This window comes from Odontesthes bonariensis, chromosome 3 (genome assembly GCF_027942865.1).
Source record: "Odontesthes bonariensis isolate fOdoBon6 chromosome 3, fOdoBon6.hap1, whole genome shotgun sequence".
Lineage (NCBI taxonomy): Eukaryota > Metazoa > Chordata > Actinopteri > Atheriniformes > Atherinopsidae > Odontesthes > Odontesthes bonariensis.
Genome location: NC_134508.1, coordinates 1431325 through 1446730, shown reverse-complemented (window position 1 = coordinate 1446730; position 15406 = coordinate 1431325). Strand labels below are relative to the sequence as shown.

General features: G+C 43.7%; 1 protein-coding gene across 1 annotated transcript in view; it reads left to right on the top strand.

Annotated features, from left to right (window-relative positions):
• Positions 1 to 15406, top strand: part of stab1 (stabilin 1) — a 175137-nt gene that overhangs the window by 41753 nt on the left and 117978 nt on the right. The window contains exons 13-22 of the mRNA XM_075460052.1: positions 4414 to 4551; positions 4673 to 4744; positions 5601 to 5714; positions 8827 to 8880; positions 9006 to 9086; positions 9164 to 9322; positions 11887 to 11949; positions 12071 to 12163; positions 14911 to 14997; positions 15073 to 15184. Of these exons, the coding sequence (XP_075316167.1) occupies positions 4414 to 4551; positions 4673 to 4744; positions 5601 to 5714; positions 8827 to 8880; positions 9006 to 9086; positions 9164 to 9322; positions 11887 to 11949; positions 12071 to 12163; positions 14911 to 14997; positions 15073 to 15184 (973 nt within the window). The remainder of the gene's footprint in view (positions 1 to 4413; positions 4552 to 4672; positions 4745 to 5600; positions 5715 to 8826; positions 8881 to 9005; positions 9087 to 9163; positions 9323 to 11886; positions 11950 to 12070; positions 12164 to 14910; positions 14998 to 15072; positions 15185 to 15406) is intronic.

Genomic DNA, 15406 nt, shown 5'->3' with positions numbered 1-15406 from the left:
CGTGACACAGACCTGTGCAGGATCCTCAGTGGGTGTGTATTCTCAGTGTAAATGTAAGGAAACAGCGTGTTCCTGAAGGCGTGTATTTGGCTTCTGGTGTCCTGATCGAGGAAAGACAACTTCCCGCCTTTGAAGTCCAGTTGAACTCTGATTTTGCGCACGTTCCTCTCCAGCCGGAGAACCTTCTCTGGGTCTGATGGAGAGAATGCTTTGAGCTTACCATTGGAGAACAAAATCCTCCACAGCTGGGACTGCAGGCGTCCCTCCAGCTGGATGTCCTCCCCCAGCAAACCCAGCTCCCAGTCTTCGTTGTCTCTGACGTCCACGTCCCAGCTGTGAGTCCCCGACGTAAACCCCTCGCAGCCCAGGACGGAGCAGGGGAATCTCTCCCTCTCCGGGTTTTTGGGAAGCCGCCTTCGCTTTCCGGCCCGCACGCTGCTCTGATCGGGGGAAACTACGAGCTCTGGGTCGGCAGTGTTGGGATCCAGAACCACAGGGCTGTAGGACAGCGTCTGCTTCATCTTGTTCCAGATGTTGAGGGTCAGGTTACCCAGGTGTTTGGCTACATCTATTAGAGCTCCGGAGACTGGCCGTGGATCGTCCAGCAGGGAGCGCTGCTGCACTCTTCTGGCTGCGGCCTGAAAGCTGAGGATGAATGAAATGTCTTTAGATCTCAGATCCTCCTCTGTGGCTCTGATGGTGTCTGAGAGAGCTGCTATGTCTCTGCTCAGTGCCCGAATCCTCTCCTGCATCATCCCACTCTTCTGCTGCTCCTCCCTCTGCAGAGCAGCTACTCTGGCCTCCTCCTCCTGCTGCAGAAACCGGTGAAGCTTCCTGAACTCCTCCCTCATCTGCCTCTCCGTCTGCTGGGCCTGGACTTTCACTTTTCACTTTCACAGGCTTCGGGCACTTCTGCAGCTCCTCTCGCTGCTCTTGTGCAACCTCATTGATGGGCCTGAAGTTGTGCTTGTTGTGGATTTTTTGACTCTCGACAGACGAGGCACACCGGCTGCTGATGATCCAGACAGAAGATTTTTAACTTCTCATTGTGCACACTGCAGAGATGCTCAGGCCCGTTTGAGTCTCGCTGCTCAGGCCCGTTTGAATCTCGCTGCTCAGGCCCGTTTGAGTCTCGCTGCTCAGGCCCGTTTGAGTCTCGCTGCTCAGGCCCGTTTGAATCTCGCTGCTCAGGCCTGTTTGAGTCTCGCTGCTCAGGCCTGTTTGAATCTCGCTGCTCAGGCCTCTTTGAATCTCGCTGCTCAGGCCTCTTTGAATCTCGCTGCTCAGGCCTGTTTGAATCTTGCTGCTCAGGCCCGTTTGAATCTCGCTGCTCAGGCCCGTTTGAATCTCGCTGCTCAGGCCTCTTTGAATCTCGCTGCTCAGGCCTGTTTGAATCTCGCTGCTCAGGCCTTTTTGAGTCTTGCTGCTCAGGCCTCTTTGAATCTTGCTGCTCAGGCCCGTTTGAATCTTGCTGCTCAGGCCTCTTTGAATCTCGCTGCTCAGGCCCGTTTGAATCTCGCTGCTCAGGCCTGTTTGAATCTCGCTGCTCAGGCCCATTTGAATCTCGCTGCTCAGGCCTCTTTGAATCTCGCTGCTCAGGCCTCTTTGAATCTTGCTGCTCAGGCCTCTTTGAATCTTGCTGCTCAGGCCTCTTTGAATCTTGCTGCTCAGGCCTTTTTGAATCTTGCTGCTCAGGCCTTTTTGAATCTCGCTGCTCAGGCCTTTTTGAATCTCGCTGCTCAGGCCTCTTTGAATCTCGCTGCTCAGGCCCGTTTGAATCTCGCTGCTCAGGCCCGTTTGAATCTCGCTGCTCAGGCCTCTTTGAATCTCGCTGCTCAGGCCCGTTTGAATCTCGCTGCTCAGGCCCGTTTGAATCTCGCTGCTCAGGCCTGTTTGAATCTCGCTGCTCAGGCCTTTTTGAATCTCGCTGCTCAGGCCTCTTTGAATCTCGCTGCTCAGGCCTGTTTGAATCTCGCTGCTCAGGCCCGTTTGAATCTCGCTGCTCAGGCCTCTTTGAATCTCGCTGCTCAGGCCTCTTTGAATCTTGCTGCTCAGGCCTCTTTGAATCTTGCTGCTCAGGCCTTTTTGAATCTTGCTGCTCAGGCCTTTTTGAATCTTGCTGCTCAGGCCTCTTTGAATCTTGCTGCTCAGGCCTTTTTGAATCTTGCTGCTCAGGCCTTTTTGAATCTTGCTGCTCAGGCCTCTTTGAATCTTGCTGCTCAGGCCCGTTTGAATCTCGCTGCTCAGGCCTCTTTGAATCTTGCTGCTCAGGCCTTTTTGAATCTTGCTGCTCAGGCCTTTTTGAATCTCGCTGCTCAGGCCTCTTTGAATCTCGCTGCTCAGGCCTCTTTGAATCTCGCTGCTCAGGCCTGTTTGAGTCTCGCTGCTCAGGCCTCTTTGAATCTTGCTGCTCAGGCCCGTTTGAATCTCGCTGCTCAGGCCTTTTTGAATCTCGCTGCTCAGGCCTCTTTGAATCTCGCTGCTCAGGCCTGTTTGAATCTCGCTGCTCAGGCCTGTTTGAATCTCGCTGCTCAGGCCTCTTTGAATCTCGCTGCTCAGGCCTGTTTGAATCTCGCTGCTCAGGCCCGTTTGAATCTCGCTGCTCAGGCCTCTTTGAATCTCGCTGCTCAGGCCTCTTTGAATCTTGCTGCTCAGGCCTCTTTGAATCTTGCTGCTCAGGCCTTTTTGAATCTTGCTGCTCAGGCCTTTTTGAATCTTGCTGCTCAGGCCTCTTTGAATCTTGCTGCTCAGGCCTTTTTGAATCTTGCTGCTCAGGCCTTTTTGAATCTTGCTGCTCAGGCCTCTTTGAATCTTGCTGCTCAGGCCTCTTTGAATCTTGCTGCTCAGGCCTTTTTGAATCTTGCTGCTCAGGCCTTTTTGAATCTTGCTGCTCAGGCCCGTTTGAATCTTGCTGCTCAGGCCTTTTTGAATCTCGCTGCTCAGGCCTCTTTGAATCTTGCTGCTCAGGCCCGTTTGAATCTCGCTGCTCAGGCCTTTTTGAATCTTGCTGCTCAGGCCTCTTTGAATCTTGCTGCTCAGGCCTTTTTGAATCTCGCTGCTCAGGCCTCTTTGAATCTTGCTGCTCAGGCCCGTTTGAATCTCACTGCTCAGGCCTCTTTGAATCTTGCTGCTCAGGCCTCTTTGAATCTTGCTGCTCAGGCCCGTTTGAATCTCGCTGCTCAGGCCTCTTTGAATCTCACTGCTCAGGCCCGTTTGAATCTCGCTGCTCAGGCCTCTTTGAATCTCGCTGCTCAGGCCTCTTTGAATCTCGCTGCTCAGGCCTGTTTGAATCTCGCTGCTCAGGCCCGTTTGAATCTCGCTGCTCAGGCCTCTTTGAATCTCGCTGCTCAGGCCTGTTTGAATCTCGCTGCTCAGGCCCGTTTGAATCTCACTGCTCAGGCCTCTTTGAATCTCACTGCTCAGGCCCGTTTGAATCTCGCTGCTCAGGCCCGTTTGAATCTCACTGCTCAGGCCTCTTTGAATCTCACTGCTCAGGCCCGTTTGAATCTCGCTGCTCAGGCCTCTTTGAATCTCACTGCTCAGGCCTCTTTGAATCTCGCTGCTCAGGCCTCTTTGAATCTCGCTGCTCAGGCCCGTTTGAATCTCACTGCTCAGGCCCGTTTGAATCTCGCTGCTCAGGCCCGTTTGAATCTCGCTGCTCAGGCCCGTTTGAATCTCGCTGCTCAGGCCTCTTTGAATCTCGCTGCTCAGGCCTCTTTGAATCTCGCTGCTCAGGCCCGTTTGAATCTCGCTGCTCAGGCCCGTTTGAATCTCGCTGCTCAGGCCCGTTTGAATCTCGCTGCTCAGGCCCGTTTGAATCTCGCTGCTCAGGCCCGTTTGAATCTCGCTGCTCAGGCCTCTTTGAATCTCGCTGCTCAGGCCTCTTTGAATCTCGCTGCTCAGGCCTCTTTGAATCTCGCTGCTCAGGCCCGTTTGAATCTCGCTGCTCAGGCCTCTTTGAATCTCGCTGCTCAGGCCCGTTTGAATCTCGCTGCTCAGGCCCGTTTGAATCTCGCTGCTCAGGCCCGTTTGAATCTCACTGCTCAGGCCCGTTTGATTCTCGCTGCTCAGGAAATAAGAAACGGGCAGCATTGAATCAAAGAACATATCACACTTTCACACCTGGACTCGTGTGTTTTCTTAGTTTTGGCTTAATTATAAACTAAAAATATGAATCATTTGTATGAATTTTATAGGTTTAATCTATTTAATTTGACATATCGAAGTGTACATGCCTGTAAAGAGCTGTTTTTTAAGGTTTATCCTCCCACTTGTCCACTAATGTCAGACCTGGTGTGAAGCATCCACAGAGACGTCTGCAGTTTGGAATGAAAAAAAGCAGTTTTTATGTTTATAAAGTTGGATTTTATCACTAAATCTCCCAACGTTCTGGTCGTTCTGTTGTCCTTGCAGAGGTTCATCCTGATGGACGACCCCAGTAAATCGTACACCATCCTCCAGTCAGACCTGCCAGCAGCCAACGGCATCATCCACATCATCGACCGGCCAATCGGAATCGCAGCCTTTTCCAGTCCGCCACGTGATGAGCAGGTAAGTTACAGAGTCTCTGCCAAACTTTAACACAACAAAAGAACATTTACCCCTAACTAAGCTTATTTTACCGTTATTTAGTGTATGAAAGGGGTTTATTCATCCTGTTTCTTTTGTCAAGTTCGCGGACAAAACAATTGGGGAGATTCTGACGAAGGATGGAAAATTCAACCGCTTCCTGTCGTTGGTTGATGTGAGTATTTTTGTTTTCTCGGTGTATGAATAGAACAATCTGCACAAAGTAAAATGAGCTAATACTTAAGCCAGTGCCTTATTGGTCCCTGGACACGTGTACTATTAATTTTGTTATTACTAGGGCTGGGCGACTTAACTCGTTATTATCGCGTTAACTTGTTAATTATTTAACGCCGATAAATATTTTATGGCGCATTAACGCAGGTTTTATTATTGTAAAAGTCTGTTGAATGCATCACATTTACACAGTTACAGCAAACACCACGAAGCATGGAGGAATAAAATAAAGATAAACTAGCAGCTAACATCACCGCTACAGGTGTGAAGCTAACGGAGCTAACCGGCGCTACTTCCTGTTTTACTGGTTTCAACATAAAAGCACGTATTTCAAAATAAATGTTAAAAAAAACTCCTGCATTTACTGCCAAGTTGAATTGTCTTCTCAGCGTAGTAGTTCCAGTCTAAAATATCACTTAAAGGCAAAACACACAACTGATAGCAGCAAGTCATTCAAGGAAACAGACAGTGGAGCGAGGCTTCTACATAAAAACTACAGAAAGATGCTGATGTTAAAAGTGTGTTTGCACAACAAATGTTATGGCACTTTCATTCATATGGCAGCACATTTAAAATAAAGCTAAATGCTAAAAGCTATACGCTACTTTTGGATTCATTTTTGGATTCTGCGTACAAATGCGATTAATCGTGATTAATCAGGGAAATCGCGCGATTAATTAGATTAAACATTTTAATCGTTGCCCAGCCCTAGTTAAAATGTGAAATAAAAGCTTATTTCAGAAAATATAAAAACTTAAAGTTAATTTGAAATAACAGACGTGTGTTTATTTTCATAGAACTCTGGGTCGCCGCCTCCTCTCCGAGGACCAGGACCTCTCACTGTGTTCGTCCCCACCAACGAGGCTGTGGACCGAGCCCGAGACGGCAGCATCCTCTACATGCTGAATGATGTCAGTGTGCATTCCCTGAAAGATATTACAACCTTCTCCTCAGGCTCCTGTAACCTGTTGTTGGTAGATTTAACCATCTGAGTGAGAAACACTGAGTGATTTGTAGCTGAAATTTCAGAAATTTTGTCCTCGACTTGCTTTTAGTGCATCATTTAAAACATTTTGTGAGTATTCACCCAACTTAGAGTAGCTCAGACGCTCAAAACCTTAAAGGAGAACACACAGTCGGTTATTTAAGGTAATTAACAAATATTTAGTGAAAAGGTAACATAAGCTATTCAACTTACTCTAAACTTGGTGGTCTGTGAAAATAAGTGTTGGTTTAAAAGATGAATAAACATGTTAGACGTGATAATCAGCCTCATTGTGCTCCACCTGTGCCCCTGCAGCTGAGCTAACCCGGCACCTATTACAGAGTAAAATAACTTGGATTCTAATTTAAATTTAAATCTAATGTAACACAAACAGCTGTTAAACAAATTGTTAAAGAAATGTGTATGTTTAATTATGCAAATTCAGCATAATCTCATTAAATATGCACAAATTTGCATACATTTTCCGGAAGATAGATCTGAACATATGATAAACTCAGAAATACACACTAAATGAAAAGTAAATTACAGAGGGATTTCAGGATATCTGCTTTCATTTCCTTGGAAATCAAAATATACTGTCCATAGCCTAAAAAACATAGAATTTTCGCCATTTTTTAAAAATTATAATGTCACATAAATCAGGCCAGGAATGATTTATCAACAAATCCTTCTGTAAATATCTTCAGAATACTGCTAAGTGTATAACTGGAAAGTTTGGTGTTAGTAGGTGCTCCATAGGCTGAGATATTGATACTGGAAAAATACAAAAAACTGATTTTGAGAAAACGGCATTTAAAGATTTAAATAGGGGAATTTAATACATTTGTATTAGAAACAATTGCTCAAAAACAGAATAAATGCTCAGGCCCTTAGTAATACTAATATTGAATAAAATAATCTTATTAATAAAGAATACAAGCTCAATACAATAAAAGATGGCATATCAGTTCATTGAGACGTTGTGTGTCGCACAGTCGAGTGTTAAATGATGATTGTCCAGCACAGCTGTCGTCTAACTTTCAACCAATCAGCATTCGACTTGTGTGCAGCGTCACCTCCAAAGGCGTCACGCTGCCAGCAATTCTTAGCCTGATTTATTGTTACGAGCAGTACGTAATGATGCTTTACTTCCATTTCCTCTGGTTCTCCATCACTGGACAAATACCTAAGTTGGCTTCTGTCAGCTCAGATGTAGTTCTGCCACAGAGAGCTTGGGTTCATGCCCCATTATGTCACCGAGTCCGCCATCAAACAGCTGCTTTTTGATGCTTTCAGTTGACCTGTTTGTCCCATGCTTTGTAACTCAAACAGGCCGGAAAAACAGCAGCACAAAACAAAAACATACATTTCATTCTGGTTCTGCCATCTGTTCAGAGAGAAGAAAGAGTCTCACTCAGTCTGAGCTCTCTGGAGAACAAAATAAGCCGTTCAGTCTGAGAACAAAAGGAAGACGGCAGTCTTTTTTTGGAGAAATGTCTGGATCTATAAGTTGAATCTAGATTTCAGTCATGAAAACGTTTTGTGCGGAATAATTCACATACGCCTGATAAATTGGGGGTAATAATTAAACAAATACTTATGAAACAGGAGCTATTCTGTCCTTCCAAAATGGAGTTTAAACTTTAGTTTTAATGTCCTCAGCAGGACTGAAGATCTACAAAATTAATTGTATTTGTAGGAAATGCAATAAAGTGAAAATAAAAACCCAACGTCTGTTCTTTGGCTGAAAATAAATCCTTGATATACTTTCAGAGACATACTTAAAAGCCTTTTCACTGAATACATTACAGTTTAAATGTTTAATAATGGATGTGTAATCTGCAATAGTGTTAGAACGATACAGAGTCCATAAGGGATGCTCCCAAAAAACGGTTGAATAGCCAGAATTAATTATCCTCTGACACTTTTTATCTTTAATTTAAGTCCTTGTTTGTTTTTTATAGCAAAATAGATAAGTTAGGACATGTGGACTTCTTTTTCTGACCATCATAACTGTGCACAGAGGAATTAATTATTTTTAATTACGTTTAAATGTTTAATCTAAAATAGTGTTAGAACGGGGCTGCAGTGATGCTCCCAAAACACTGAATTATTTTAATTAATTATTAATTGATTATCTTCTGACACTTTATCTTTAATTTAAGTCCTTGTTTGTTTGTTTTATAGCAAAATAGATAAATTAGGACATGTTGACTTCTTTTTCTGACCATCATAGCTGTGCACAGAGGAAATAAATAAGGAAGTCCAGCAAAGAACAATGACAACCAACATATAAACATACAACCCCAGCTCCAAAAAAGATGGGTAAAATGTAAAAAACAAAACAGAATGCAATGATTTCCAAATCTCACAAACCAACATTTTATTCACAACAGAACATAGGAAACATGTCAGATGTGGAAAGTGAGACGTTTAACTGTTTAATGGAAAATATGAGTTAATCTTTAATCTGACGGCAGCAACGCGTCTCAGAAATATTGGGACAGGAGCAACAAAAAGCTGGAAAAATAAGTGGCACTAACACGTTTCAGCCAATCAGGATCATTTCAAACGGGTCAGGAACACAAATGGGTTTAGAAAGAGCACCTTAGAGAGGCAGAGTCTCTCAGGAGCTGAGATGGGTTTAAAAAAAAAAAAAAACCTCTACAAATTGTGGAACAATTTTGAGAAAAATATTCAGCGATGTAAAAAAAAATTGCAAAGACTTTGAATATTTCATCATCTACAGAACATATAATGAAAAGATTAAAATAATCTGTGAACGGGGACACATCTGAACTCGTCTGTAAAAGAACTCAACATTTAAAGAAGAAGATGTGCATGGATTTGTACACTGTCCTCCCAAATGTAGACAAAGTGGAGGATAACGGTGAACTTTGAATAATCCTGTCAAATAACAAGATTATTCATATTGGCTCCAAGAAAAAAAAATAAAAGATAGTTTAGTTAATTCAATTAAATGAAAGTATTTCTTGGCAGATCATTATTTTTTTAATGACATTTTTCTTCGCTTACAGGCCAAATATAAACTTCAGGAAATGCTGAGGCACCATGTTTTCTCCAAGGCGGCGGTAAGAAACCGATCTCCCCCATCACTGTTCATGCATTTACATTTACATCCACCATCAGAATGTCGTCCCACTTGGGATTTAAAAGCTGAGAGATTTTTACTGCGATTCTTTTTTTCTGTCTGTAGCTTTCAGGTGACGAGTTGGCCGCTCTTCCTCACATTCGAACGATGGCCAATCAGTTGATCACCATCTCCGTGTCTGATGACGTGAGTATGTCTCACTGGTTCTCCTGCGTTTTGTTGTCATTCTTCTAAAACACTTTTCCTTCTCTGGACCCCCGCAGGGCGCGATCGTGCTGGGTGAGAAGGGCGTTCGCCTGGCGAGCACGAACATTGTGGCGTCCAACGGGATCATACACATGATCGACGGGCTGCTGTATCCGCCCTCCATCCTTCCCATCCTGCCTCACCGCTGTGATGTCACTGAGAGCAAAATCACTGTGGTGAGACACGGAGGTCAAAGCAAACGAGGGTTTTCTCTGTGTCTGAAGCTGATTTAAACACAGCTGCTTAAAGGCAGCTGCTCAAATACTCATCATTTGCTCTCTATTTTCTTACTTTAATCCTCTTCTCTTTATACATGCTACCACTTGGGTCAGTTATAGCCAGGCACAACCTTTCTATCCACTGTTCTGCAGACGATTTACACATTTATCTACCATTGAAGCCAAATAGTAACAGTGCTCAATGTTCTTTGTTTAATTGTGTTGCTGATATTAAAGGTAGGGTAGGAGATGCTGGATTTTGAGTCCAGCGAAGCTGCATTTTGAAAATACACAGGTAAAAAGTCCCAACCCTTTTCTTCACTTTCCCCCCGAAGGCACGCCTCTAGAGTACATGAACGCGCACGAAGGTGCACGAGCGCTGTTCTGACAGCAAGCATCGATCGTTGCCGTATTTAGTATATGCTAACTATACGTTTAATAATGCTAGGTGCTAGCCAAGCTGGCTCTAGTTTAGCTTCCTGCCAAGCTTCTGGATGTTCACGGAGCAGGGTACGTGCACAGGGGGAAGGAGGGGGAAGGAGGGGCAGATTGCAGTTTGATAGACGGCATCAGAATCCAATCATTGTTAACGGTCTTTCAGTATGATTGGATACTGTTTTTCCTAGATTGTTCGTTCTAGAGGCCACTAAAACTTTTCATTTTTGTGTCAAAACTTTTAATTAATTGGTTGCAATGGGGGTGTGAAGAGTATTTCAAGCAATATGTAAAAAAATGTTCCAGAAAAAGATCCCCTACCCCGCCTTTAAGCAGTGGTTGGCCCAAAATTTTCTCCATTTAAATCAATCAATCAATCTTTATTTATATAGCGCATTTCATACCACAGGCAACTCAATGTGCTTTACATAAAGACATACAGAAATACAGAAAAAATACAACACAGAAATACAGGTAAATAAAAACATCAATCAGGTAATTTTAGCTAATAGTAGGATTGGTATAACTATAACAGGTAATTTCAGTAAACTAACAAAAGCTAACAAACATGGATAAAGTTTCCTCTAAGAGGAGGCATTTAAAAATATAGCTAATAACAGAACTGTTGATATAATGAATGATAAACATGGATAAACTTTCCTCTAAGAGGAAGCATTTAAAAAGCCATTCAATGGTCCATAAATTAAAGGGGAATTGGGTAAAAAACTTTAATCTGAGAGGAAATATTAAGGTTTATACAGTGATAATAGGTCTTAATAATCCATTTGAATATGACTAAGTTTTCATTAATAAGATAAACCAACCAAATGATGACAGAACTGAATGCATTGTGTTTGGGGACACTGTGACGGCCGGCTTTGGCACCTCAGTTCAACCGTCAGAAATCTGGGAGTGACCTTTGACCTTTGACCTGAGATCGGACAAACAAATGAACAACGTCGTCGGGACTGGTTTTCTCCAGCTGCGTCTCCTGGCCAAAGTTAAAATGTGTTTAAGTGGTCATGACCTTGAGAAAGCCATCCGTGCCCTGATAAGTTGAAGGTCAGACTGTTTTAATGCTCTTTATGTGGGCGTCTCCCAGTCTTCTCTCAGCCGCCTTCAGCTGCTGCAGAACGCTGCTGCCCGTCTTTAACCAACACCAACAGACGTGTGCACATCACTCCTGTTCTGAACTCCCTCCATCGGCTTCCTGTCCTTTACAGAACTGATTTTAAACTCTTAATGTGTGTTTTTAAAGCTCTTAACGGCCTCGCCCCGTCGTATTTATCTGAGCTTTTAACAGTCCTGGTAGAGCTCTGAGGTCAGCAGATCAGTTTCTGCTGGAAGTGCCCAGGTCAGAATACAAACCCTGGGGTGAGCGAGCCTTTTCCCAAAGCTGCCCCCAGGCTCTGGAATAAGCCCCCCGTCCAGCTGCGTCTTATTTCTGACCTGGGCCTCTTCAGATCCAGGCTAAAAACCTGCTTATTTAGGATGGCTTTAATACCCAGTAGCATGATGACACTTATCTTATTTTATCTTATTCGATTTTGTTGTATTTTATTGCTTTCACTGTTCTTTTATTGTTTTTATTTGTTTTTACTTCTTCTTCTCTTTATATATTTTGAAATCAGGGGCAGATAATATAAGATTTAAATCTTCTTTCTGCTGCCTTTCATTTTGTTTTACTATATACATGCAAATATTTATTTATTTATTTATTTATTTATTTTAAATTGCAAAAATTAAGTGTGCATACAACGTATAAATGGGTGTTGCGCATCTATGGGTTTACATATTATGTGGGCATACAAATATGAATGGTTGTGTGCAAATTATTGTTTTAATTGTTTTAATGAAATGAATGAATTCAATAAATAAATAAATAAATAAATTTATTACCTGCTGTAAAGCACTTTGGTACACCGTAAGGATCGTCTGTAAAGGGCTGTAGAAATAAAGCACATTTACAGTCACATCTTGAATGGAAAGCACTTCAGTCCGTTTGAAATGTGCTACGTTATGAGGCTTTTCATTTCATTTGTCACCAGCTAAAAGCAAAGTCTGAGTGTTGGTTTATTTGTTCTCAGGGTCCGTGCCTTCACTGCAGTTTCCTCCACCTGACTCGATGTCCAGAGGGCAGCACTGAAATGGTAAATTGGATTATTGTTATCGCTCATCTGTTTGCTGTTTTTCTCTATAAAGTAAATTCTAAACGATGTGTGCACACGTTAGACTCGCATACAGAGCGACCTGTTATTCTGTTTTCTTCAGGAGACTCATCAGATGGGCTGCGAGTACACCTCGAGTCCCCTCAGGCAAACACTCAGTAAGGGCTGCGCCAAGTACTGCAACGTCACCAAACAGGTGAGGGTGCGAGTTTCCACTTAAATGAACTCTATATATACTATAATATACTAACTATTTATTTCACAAGAGCCCCATTGGCAGAGCAAAATCAAGGTTAGAGCCACTTTTACCACAACACTAAAGTCCCCTTTTTGCAAATCTGCATTTCTACATATAAAACATGCCACAAAAAAAGAAACAACACAGCCAATACATTTTCAATTCAGACCACGTTTACCTTAATACTGGGATGAGCAGAAGCTGGCGTGCATGTGCTCGACTTTCTTCATGTTGTATCTGTTTGTTGTTGTAATCATAGTGAGACATTCAGGATGAGCATGGTTTCTGTGCTGGTTTCTGTGCTGGTTTTTGCCCTTTTTTAATTAAAAACCGATCCATGGTGCCTGCATCTCGCGCTGGCTAAAGGAGCTAGCGTGCTTTTTTTATTTAATTTATTTTATTATTTATTTATTTATTTATTTATATTTGATTTATTGATTTATTGATTATTTGTATTTATTTTTAATTATTTTATTGCCTTCTTGTGATTTTGTGTAGCTGTGAGGCACTTTGAATTGCCCTGTGTAAGAATAGGAGGGTTTCAGTTACGTCATCACGGGAGCGCGCGAATTTCAGCTGGTGGGCAGGAAGCTTGACTACAGCATAGCAACAACATGGAGAATATGGAGATGAGTGAATATTGTAGTGGTTTGGAGCCGGCACATAGGGAAAAGGTATTTGGCGTTAGTTGAGAAATACATTGGGCGTGACACATACTTAATGAAAATGTCCGAATTTTCGCAAAACCGGAACGATTTGCCGAAAATAGAGGCTGTGGACATGACGAGCTACCTGGTTCTCCAGACGTCTCACTACACCAAGCAACAGATGAAGGCCCACAAAAGTTTGGAGGCATACAACTATTACCACAGCGGATGGATCGGCAAACTCGGAGTAAAACGTCTACAGAATGATTGTGTTTTGGTGTTGGCCAGGGTAAGTTTGTGTTCTGTGTTGTTTATGGTGCATTATCCCAGGGGAAAATGCAGTGTGTAGTGCAGGGCTGGGCAGTAAAGCAGAACCTAACATGTTGAATGCCGAGCTGTGAATGTTGGCATTCATGTTTTGATAAAATGCCGAGATCCAAATATCCAAATGCTGACATTGTGTCTTTGTTAGCCTAATGCACAAGGCAGAGAGAGAGAGCGATTCTGTTGTCAAGAACCTGGGAGCTAATGTGCGCTGTTAGCACTTAAGCACTTCGTGGATACTACTGAAACGTGAAGATTGTGACGACGTGACAAATTTGTTTTGTTTAGATCAACCACGCTCAGAGATCGCATGAAACACCGATGACGGTGTCTTAGCTCTGTGTTTGGGTAACCCAGCTTGACCGTCGGAGCCCAGTCCACTGACAGTAGCTAACAACGCGCTGGGGCAGCCTTCAAAACAAAGCGCAAACGTAGCCCGTATTACATTACTGTTGATTGGCATTTAACAACATAATACTTACTACTAAACCGTTAGATTTCGCACATACCTTTGACGAAGTGGTCACCGCAGACACGAGCATTTGCAGATTCAGCTCCTCCAGTCTGTAAACGTAGGTTAGCTATCCACTTTTTTTGTTCTGTGAGTTTTTTTCCATTTCTCACCTCTATGGGCGATTACCTTAGGTACTCGATAGTAACCCTTTCCCTTCTCTCGGTTAGACCGATTGCTACATCCAAAAACGGCACAGAACTGAGGCATTTAGGGCAAAAAGTGGCAGACAAAACACAGTGTTTTCAATGGGCTCCAGCTCAGGTTGCCCACCACCTGGGTTCGCGCGCTTAGAAAAATACGGAAGTGACGTCAAGTGAAACCCTCCTATTGTGCTCTATAAATAAAATTGCCTTGCCTTGCCTCTCGCTAAAGGAGCTAGCATGCTCTGGCTAAAGGAGCTAGCGTGCGCTGGCTAAAGGAGCTAGCGTGCTCTGGCTAAAGGAGCTAGCATGCTCTGGCTAAAGGAGCTAGCATGCTCTGGCTAAAGGAGCTAGTGTGCGCTGGCTAAAGGAGCTAGCGTGCTCTGGCTAAAGGAGCTAGCGTGCTCTGTCTAAAGGAGCTAGCGTGCTCTGTCTAAAGGAGCTAGCGTGTGCTGGCTAAAGGAGCTAGTGTTTGCTGGCTAAAGGAGCTAGTGTGTGCTGGCTAAAGGAGCTAGCGTGCTCTGGCTAAAGGAGCTAGTGTGTGCTGGCTAAAGGAGCTAGCGTGTGCTGGCTAAAGGAGCTAGCGTGTGCTGGCTAAAGGAGCTAGTGTGTGCTGGCTAAAGGAGCTAGTGTGTGCTGGCTAAAGGAGCTAGCGTGCTCTGCGGTCAAGTGTGAGGTGGTTTAAGCGGGCTGCGTTGCCAGGTTTAACAGTTCCCCCTTTAGGAAACAGCAATAAGCCTTAATGCAAATTAATAAAAATACTTAATACTGTGCAGTATTCGCTGTATGTTATTTAAAAAAATGTATTGTTATTGTTAGCATATTGTTATAAGCTACTATGCTAGTGCGAGCCGCCAATTAGAGCTCGAGGAGCCGCTCAGTGAGTATCTCTGGGCTACAGAAACATGCTGATTGCTAAAGCACATTTTAAACCACTCAGAGGTTGAATACTCCTTTCCCGGACCTGTGATAAACACACGCTGAGCTCAGCTTCCAGCGGTCAGCTGGGGGTCTCGCCCTTGACTGACTTTCACAGCGTTCAGCGTCTTTGTGTTAATCAGCGTGTGACGTGTTGAACAGGTGGCCGAGTGCTGCGAAGGGTTCTTCGGCCCAGATTGTAAACCGTGTGTCGGAGGATTCCAGCATCCCTGCTACGACAAAGGAAAGGTGAGAAACCCCGAAGCTGCGCTTTAATCGCATCATCAACTGGCACGTTTTTAAATCCGTGTTTCCACTGTGCAGTGCTTCGACGGTATCCATGGCAACGGCTCATGCAGCTGTCACTCAGGATTCCAGGGCAGATTCTGCCACATCTGCTCGGATCCATCCAAGCACGGAGAGAGCTGCGATGAAGGTAACGGCCAGTCTACTCCTTCAACATGTGTTCTTTAAACCTGCTTTAAAGAAAACGTTGAAAACATGAATTAAAATGTTTATTTTATTACATTTCGTTTACTCGCGGCAGTACGTTTTCGCCAGAATTTACCAAAAAATTAGCGTTCCGCAACATGCCGAGCTTCGTCTATTTACTGAAGTCTGTCATGACCGGTATCGTTGGAAAGCTCCGAGGCTGTGT